The following is an 8,439-nucleotide window of genomic DNA, read 5'->3' as shown; positions in this document are numbered from 1 at the left end:
TTATATTAATTATACATAATTAAGAGAGACCCGGGGGTAGATGGAAGTGCTTAGTACGTTGAGATACATGCATGCAAATCAAAGAGCATAGCACTAATGGAACTGGTGATAAAGTTTTCATTTTATTCAAATACAAGCCATCGAAATTGTTAAAAAAGCAAAACCATGTCCACGACCAACATTAATTATTAACCTTGCTCTCTCATGGACAATTAGGGTTCCGACCAGGCCCACCAAAGTAGAAAATAGGCTCGTCAGCAGGATTTTTCCGGTAGTTATACGCCGTATAGCAATTGGGTTCCTCGCTGAAATTAGATACCCATTGAGGGTACTTCAGCAGAAGGTACCCATCCACGATCCTAATCTTTTCAATATAAGACGCCACTCCCCACAGACCATTTGCAAAATCCCCACTCCCCATGGCTGTTGCTGTGTGGGGGCTGTTTTCTTTCTTTACCCTTTTGCTGTAAACATCTCCTCCCCAATGAACTTTGGTGGCACTCCGTTGCAGATAATTGAGGATACTTCCCGGAAAATAACCTACTGTTTCATCACCATATGCTAGCCACCAGCTGCCGCTGCTTGGATCCTAAAACAATATATAGTTAAACATTGGTTATTGTCATCACTTTCCTATAAACCATTTAGGTGCCATGAATACGTACAAAGGACAAGAAAAATGAACCCTCAGGGTTGGGCTCGAGCAGTGAGCCACTTGACTTCGATTCCTCGTGAAGCATCAAATTTAAGGTTCAACCCCATGAGTGCAAATAATTCTTTAATGTCATGTCCGTAGGCAAAAGCTTAATTAGCTTTACCCAATACGTGTAAAAAAAGCGCTTTGCATGATGTTCCGAATCTCAAATATCCCGTTTAAAAAAAAAAAAATGATATCACTAGAGATAGAGAGTTTTATTACGTGGTCAATGCGAATGCTCATCTGATATTGCTGTCCTCCACTCACTGACAAAGGTTGAACAGCTGCTCCTAATGCCACCTTTTTGCTAGTTTGTATAAACCCAGGGCAAATATGGTTAATGCAGCCTGTCGTTCGGTACGCGTCCAACTAATTATAAAAAATAAAAAAAATTTAAAAATAAATAAGAAAAGAAGAAGAAGAAGAAGAAACAAATAAATTATCAAAATTTATAGCTAATTAATGATTATTTGTTTTGAGAAGGAAATGGATATTATTATCAGAATTGCATTTCTTGCTTCTACATTTCAAAACTTACACACATAAAGCAATCAAAACATTATTGACAATGACATTTCACTTTTTCTAGTTTGTAAAACTCTGTTTGAGTTTGTAGTTTCAATGTTCGATTTGAAAACACAATTTATAAAAATGTAGTTAAGCACTTGTTAAAATAACGATTTAGCTTTTAAAATTACAGTTGAACTATTAGAATAAAGTGTTTTAAAACGCATATCAATCCTGCTTTCTTGCGTTTGAAAAGCACAATTATTTCTATATTTTCAAATTGTATTTTTTTTAAACACATTTTCAAATGATACATTTTTTACCATTTGTTTTAAAATTTTACTTTTGATATGTGAAATCGCACTCCAAAACGTACTCAAAGCATACTTACGGTCCAACGTCCAAATAGTCGGGGTTTTGCATCACCAAATAACTTTGGGTTGACCTGAAAATAATAATAATAAATAAATAAATAAATTTATGATAGTTTCTCTGACAAATATTACATTAAAATTTTTTTTATTAATTGTTTCAATTAATGAACTAACCATCCAGCCAGCTTCTAAAGTTTCAATGTCGCCGAGGCCATTTTTCAGCCAAATTTGAGCAGTAGTGTATTCATCGGATGATTCAACTCTTGGACTCCAAACATTTATGTCTCCTCTAGCTCCAACAAAATTATATCCCGTTGCAATAAGAAATGAAGTCTGGTTCACAAAAGCATCACCAAACAAATTAAATTGGTCATTGAATTTCTTTTTATTAAAATTATACCTTGCAATTAATTAAACAGAAAAAAAAAAAAAAAAAATTTGATGTTGCAAAAATATTCGATTATTGTAAAAGTACAAACCCATGAAATCTTTGGAACACAATTTTCTTTTTTTCTTTTTTGTCTATTCCAAATTGGATGCCAGATAAGTATAAGTTTGTGACAGAATCTTCTGGATTAATTTGGAGAAAAATCTTAAAAATCCACTTTCAAAAGCTTTAGAAAGATTCAAAACAATCCATTAATCACTATATATGCTGATGCAGCCATGTTTAAATCTAGCTAGTTCATTCATATACCTATAATTCTATTAGCACAAGGAGCAAATTAAGAATTTGTTTGGATTTGTAATTTCAAAAAGTGCTATTTTCAAATATATAATTTGAAAAAGTAATTTTTAAAAATGTAGTTAAGCTTTTAACAAAATATCAGTTTAGTCTTTAAAATCGCAGTTTAACCTTTAAAGTTGTGGGTTTCCAAAAAAATCACCAAATTTCCTGCGATTTGAAAAAACATATTTTCTACGTTTTCAAATCGTAATTTTTTAAAAACGTAATTTCAAATGATTCATTTTCTACGATTTGATTTAAAATCACATTTTTTGTTTGTAAAATCACAATGCCAAACACACTCTAAAGCTATAAAAGGTTAATGAAAGAATATATATATATATATATATATATAGAGAGAGAGAGAGAGAGAGAGAGAGAGAGAGTAAAAAGGGTGTTACAATTACCGAGTGGTCAGGTACAGGATAGATGGCGATTTTGGAGCCGTTATGGTATACAAAGAGCTCACTTGTTGTGTTGACTGCCGGGGAAGTTCGCGGGCCATCCCTTCCGAAGTGCTCAAGGGAAGCAGTACTGCTCAATAACTCTTCCCTTCGAACTCTGCGAATGGGAATGGTTCCCTCTGGACAACTTCCACTCTTTTGCCAAGTTTGAAATGGCACCGACGGCCGATCAGAAGACCCATTTGGGAAACTAAAACTGGGTCTCATCTACAAATGACATGAATTGCATTATATATTGTCATGTTATTGAGAGAAATTCATATTATAAGGAAAAACTTTACTTAAATTTTTTGAACTAATATTACATTTGCAATTATTCTTGTAAACTTCATAAGCTTTCAATTTAGTGTATTCATCTTTTAATTTTTTTAAATTCCAATAATTTGTTAGGATTTTCCGTTAAATCTTAACGGAGGGTTGTTAAAATTCTCAAAATACTCATATTTTTTTAAGGAATAATAATTTTTTATTTTTATTTTTTCGCAAAGATTTAGGCGTTAATCAGGATTTAACGAAATTTACAAAATAATAAATGTGAATGTTTTAAGAATTTTAATATGATATAACAGAAAATCCTAACGAAGTGATGAAATGAAAAGATTGATATACTAAATTGAAAGTTTTTTATGTTTAGAGAAATTATTACAAAAGCAATGACATTTCAAAATATTTAAGTGAAGTTTTTTCTTGTATATAATATTCCACAGAGAAATTAAGAAGAGGGATATGAAAGAAAATTCACCTGAATAGTGTGGTTCCTTAAAGCAGGATGATCAAAAGCAGGTTGTTTGTAGATGTCAACGCAGTCGATAATATCCCCATCTTCACTCTATGAGAAACATGAATCCATGTGTAATAACAATATATCTCTATCTATTAAAATGAAAAAAGAAAAAGGAATTTATATATATATATATCTTCTTTTTTTTAAAAAAAAAAATACATAAATAAATAAAAACAACTATAAACTCAGAACAAGGTAATTAGTAGTATAACAATATATCTGCAGGCCTATTGAAATTTATTAATTATTATCGAAGCCTCTTAACTTCTAAGTGGCCTCTACCAGATCAAATAATAATTTTGTTTTATGGTTTTAGCTTATTTATAGATCATTCAAATCTATGAATATTATAAGTTGCACGAACAATATATTTAATTGTGGCAAATTAAAGGTCCATCACGCAATGGGATTCTTTCTTTAATATATATGGAGGATTCAGATATTTACGTCATAGTTCTCACATTGAATGATCTAAAACAAAACTTGGGAAAATGGAAGCAAATATTTTGGATTGAGCCATCTTTTAGGCCGAAACCCTAAGAGAAGAGAGAGAGAGATTAGACGTACGGATAACCTAGAAAAATATACCTTAATACTCTTGACTGCAGGTTTGTTGAGAAGCTTCAGTTTTTGATCAACTTCGGAAAAACTTTTTCTAGCTTCAGTTTTCACGTTACTTAAAACAAGCAAATTCGTTGCCAAAAAAATGAATATAAATCTTTTCCCCATGTTCTCTCTCTCTCTCTCTCTCTCTCAAACAAAACAAACAGAACAAATTAAAATGGCTAGAGACCCTGAGAGATACATACATATATATATATATAGAAGGTCAGTTTGGTCTAGAGGAGGAAGAAGGTAAAAGACTTTCTTCATTAAAACCTTGCCTAAACCCATGATTTCCCTAACAAAATCACTCACGTAATTCCCAAAACTCAATTTGCCAAAATAATTATAATAACAATATCCTCTTGTTTCAATTAGTAGATTTTTGTATGAATTAATTGGCATTAAATAGGGATATATTGTCGATATATAAGCTAGACTAATTAACCTGACAGATAGGCCAAATTCATTTTTATCCATTTAAGTTTTGGTCTGTCATCAATTTGGTCTTGGTACATTCAATTTAAGCAATCTCAACACTAAAATTTCAAATTATTACTGATTTTTTCTTTCCCTCCATCCCTGTCGTTAAAATTTAGGCAAGTAATTGGGTTCCAATTACTTAATTCTTTTTGGACTAGACCCAAAATACATTAGAGAGAAACTTTTGAGTGAGATAATTACGAATACTTAATATAATTAAGGTGCATTGATGGCATGGATAATATAATTAAGAGGATAGTGAGAAGTTAAAAGAGAAGAAAAATATACCTTAATACTCTTGACTGCAGGCTTGTTGAGAAGCTCTAATTTCCTATCAACTTGTGATGAAGTTTTTCTATTAGCTTCATCTTTCGCATCGACTCCACTACTCATAACAACGACAGCCATTACCAACAAAATCATTATTGTTGTGATCCTTTTCCCCATACTCTCTCTCACTCTCTCTCTCTCTCTCTCTCTCTCTCTCTCTCTCTCTCTCTCTCTCTCTCCCCTTACAAAACACGATGAGAATGGCAAGGAACCCTGAGAGATATAAAGAAGGCCAATTTGTGTAGAGTAGAAGTTAAAACATTCCTTAATAAAAAAAAAAAAAAAAGTAAATTATTCTCCAAAATAATTAAGTCCCACCTGGCCTAGGGATATAGGAGAAACTTTTAATGGGAATGCCAAGGTTAGAGAAAACTCCAGACCAGGTAGTCTAGAGTCAATTATGGTTCTCTTTGTATAATAATCATTCAAAATCTCCTTGCTTCCCTTCAATTAATAATAGACTTCTTTGTGAGTTGAGCTGGCATTAAATTCAAAGATAAGATTAATAAAGATTAACCTGACAGATAGTTTTAAATGCATTTTGGATGCCTTTGAGTTTTGATTTATTGTCCATTTGGTCATCGTAAATTAATTTAAACAATCTCAACCATAAAATAAAAGAAAAATGATTATGTTACATTCAATATATACCTATTCTACACCTAGTCTTACGTGGCATCCCTTTTTCTTTTTATTTTTCTAAAACGCTGAAACCAGCATGGGAAAAAATTCGTCATTTTCCCCAATTTTTCCCCCCGAAACCGCTCTTTCTCTCTCCAACGGTCGTCTCGCCATTCAAGAAGCTTGTGTCCATCGGCGTCAATCTGGAAACTGCTTGTTTATCTCTTCCGGTGGCTTCAACGGCCATGTGTGTTCCTTATCTCTTGCCGCCCATGCTGGTTTCGAACATGCCCAGAGAGAGAGAGAGTTGGAGGCCAGAAAATGACCAATTTTCCTCACGCTGGTTTTATGCTAGGTTGTACATGCACCCCTATTCTCCTGATGTCCAATACATCATATGTGAATCCATTTAAGTTATTATTCTTTCATTTGTTTAAATAAAAAAATAAAAAATAAAAAAACAAATAAAGAGATCTACATAGGATGGTTGGACAACAAGAGTACATGAGTGTACAACCTACCATTTTTCAAATAAAAATATGGTATTGTTATTAGTTTCTTTCTTACCATCCGTGAATATTCTTGCCATTTGATGCCTTTCTAATCTAAGTTGTACATGTGTTTAAAACATCACTGTATTTTGCAGAAATGACTATATATAAGCTGGCCGGCATCAAAATTTCCTCATCAGCCAATTAAAGAAAAATGTTGACGCTAGCCAAAATTAAGATTGTTCTGACAGTATAAGATAGCAGCAAAAACTAAGAGTTGAAGGTTAAAAATGGAATTCAAGAAGGGAGAAAAAAACAAATAGGAAAGAGAAAGACTCTAATGGCCTAAAATAAGCAAATAGAAAAATAACCTGAAAGATCGATATTTAATTGATACTTCAAAACTTGATTCAAAATAATATAGACATGCCTTTATATAGGCTATGTTTTAGTATTTTCCAAGCAGAATACTTAGAGAAAAACAAATAAATAAAAATACATAAATAACCCTAAACTTGGAGACAAAGCAAAATATTTGTAAAGAAAATAAAATATATTATTCTAAAAATAATCCCTAAATATCATGACAATTCTTTCCGTTCTTGTGCAAATCTTCTTTATTAAGATATTCCAATCCGTTAATTTAGTATCTAACAACTCAGCTACTGATTCAATATATTCTCATGCATTAGTCTTCCCGAATTGGAAATAATTCGTCCTTGAATTCAAATTATCTTTGCCTCGATCTTTTGGATGTCCAACCAATTCATTCCTTTCGGTACTTCTCAACACCAAAGCAGCTTGATACCAAACAAGAAACAACTTGCAACCCATCACAACATAACTCTGAATATTAGATCTGAAGTTACTCGCATCAACTTGAGATAAAATAATCTTTACAAGCTCTTGATTAATTGTCATTCACTCTCCGTAAAAATTTTCCAAAAACTTTCAATTATTTCTTGACCACGAAAAATTAAATTTTCTTCCAACATGCCAAAACTAACGTCAAGATTTTGTTTAGAAAAATTTGACAGAAAATTTTCAATCCTAAGAAAATCACCATAATTAATTTTCTCAAGACCCCATTGAAATATTTCACTCTTTGAACTTTCATCAAACACTTGATTATCCACTTTTTGTTCAACCTCTTGACCATATGACAAAAAACTTACCTCTATAAGATCTTCATCATTGACATATGTATCATAAGTCGGTGGAGAACTCCAATCTAAAAAACATTGAGAAGGATCTTTAACGTCTTTTTTCATGTTAAAACTTTTCATCAACAACCTCTTCATCATGACCATGCTGTTCTTGAACCAAAACATGATTGTGATACAGGTTCTCACAATTGGATTATGAATTGCTACCGTCAATATCGCGATACATCTCCATGTTTTGTGCCAGTAGACGCTGGGTTAACTCCGCAACCTGCCTCTGCAAGTCTTCAAAATTCACATATTGTACACTGCATTCATGGTAGGGGACTTTCTCATTCGAAATCTGTCCACACCAATTACGACCACGACCACCAGTCATGAAAACTAATGAAAATTCACCCTAAGAAGACGTTAAACTCTGATACCAACAGATGCCGAGCAAAACTAAGATTGTTCTGACATCGTATGATAGAAAAAGAAAGAAATAAAAAAAAAATAACTCTAAACTTGGAAACAAAGCAAAATACTTGTAAAGAATCCCCAAATATCTTGAAAATTCATTCCATTTTTGCAATTTTTTTTATTAAGATATCCCAATGTCATTAATTTACTATCTGACAACTCGGCTACTGATTCAATATCTTCTCTTGCATCAAATGTTTGACCAATGTCATACACACCAATACTTAAAATTGGACGTGACTGACTAATGTGCGTTAAGTTAAAAGTTTTATGGGTTTAATTAGCTGAGTACTATAAGTGATTTGTGGAAGGATTCTCAATGATTTGCAGTTCATTGACTACCATGACAAGGAAGACCATTCGATATAATTGGATCTAGCCCCATGAGAGGAGCTTCTAAGAGTTGAAGTAGAGGCTATTCCCCGCCCTAGTGCTCACACTCCCTACAGAGGCAGGAGGCTAGGTATGTAGTGTACAATGATGCATCCAATAAGGGACTGAGGTGCATTCTCATGCAAAATGGCAAGATAGTGGCATACACGTCACGATAGTTGAAAAACTATGAGCAGAACTGTAACGGCTCAGGAAAAGCGCTAGCCACATCTATGCTATCACCCCAAAAGAACTAGTCAATTTGAAGTTTTCATAGAATCCCTTATAAAGCTCTGTTCCACCTAATAACTAGGCAATGTGAGACTTAGCACCCATGGATATCTTTATAAACTACTCACTT

General features: G+C 32.8%; 1 protein-coding gene across 1 annotated transcript; it reads right to left on the bottom strand.

Annotated features, from left to right (window-relative positions):
• Positions 1-202: 202 nt before the first annotated feature.
• LOC133866129 (protein neprosin-like) lies at positions 203-7,623 on the bottom strand. The gene is made up of 8 exons (XM_062302683.1): positions 7,455-7,623; positions 7,257-7,312; positions 3,512-3,598; positions 2,713-2,976; positions 1,753-1,911; positions 1,596-1,649; positions 920-1,066; positions 203-589 (listed from the first exon to the last, which is right to left on the bottom strand). Exons 1-8 carry the CDS (start codon positions 7,621-7,623, stop codon positions 203-205), a joined length of 1,323 nt encoding a protein of 440 aa, XP_062158667.1.
• Between the last annotated feature and the right edge of the window lie 816 nt (positions 7,624-8,439).

The sequence above is a fragment of the Alnus glutinosa genome, chromosome 4 (genome assembly GCF_958979055.1).
Source record: "Alnus glutinosa chromosome 4, dhAlnGlut1.1, whole genome shotgun sequence".
NCBI classification, from domain to species: Eukaryota; Viridiplantae; Streptophyta; class Magnoliopsida; order Fagales; family Betulaceae; genus Alnus; species Alnus glutinosa.
Note: the sequence above shows the minus strand (reverse complement) of the source record. Positions and strands in the feature narration are given on the sequence as shown.

What these genes read in the sequence shown, in the direction of transcription:
- LOC133866129 (XM_062302683.1), bottom strand. Translation starts at nt 7,623, where the DNA reads ATGACTGGTGGTCGTGGTCGTAATTGGTGTGGACAGATTTCGAATGAG. An exon ending in GATGTATCGCGATATTGACG is followed by an intron (nt 7,313 to 7,454) that starts GTAGCAATTCAT and finishes AATGTTTTTTAG; the next exon opens with ATTGGAGTTCTCCACCGACT. An exon ending in ATCCTGTACCTGACCACTCG is followed by an intron (nt 1,912 to 2,712) that starts GTAATTGTAACA and finishes TTTGTGAACCAG; the next exon opens with ACTTCATTTCTTATTGCAAC.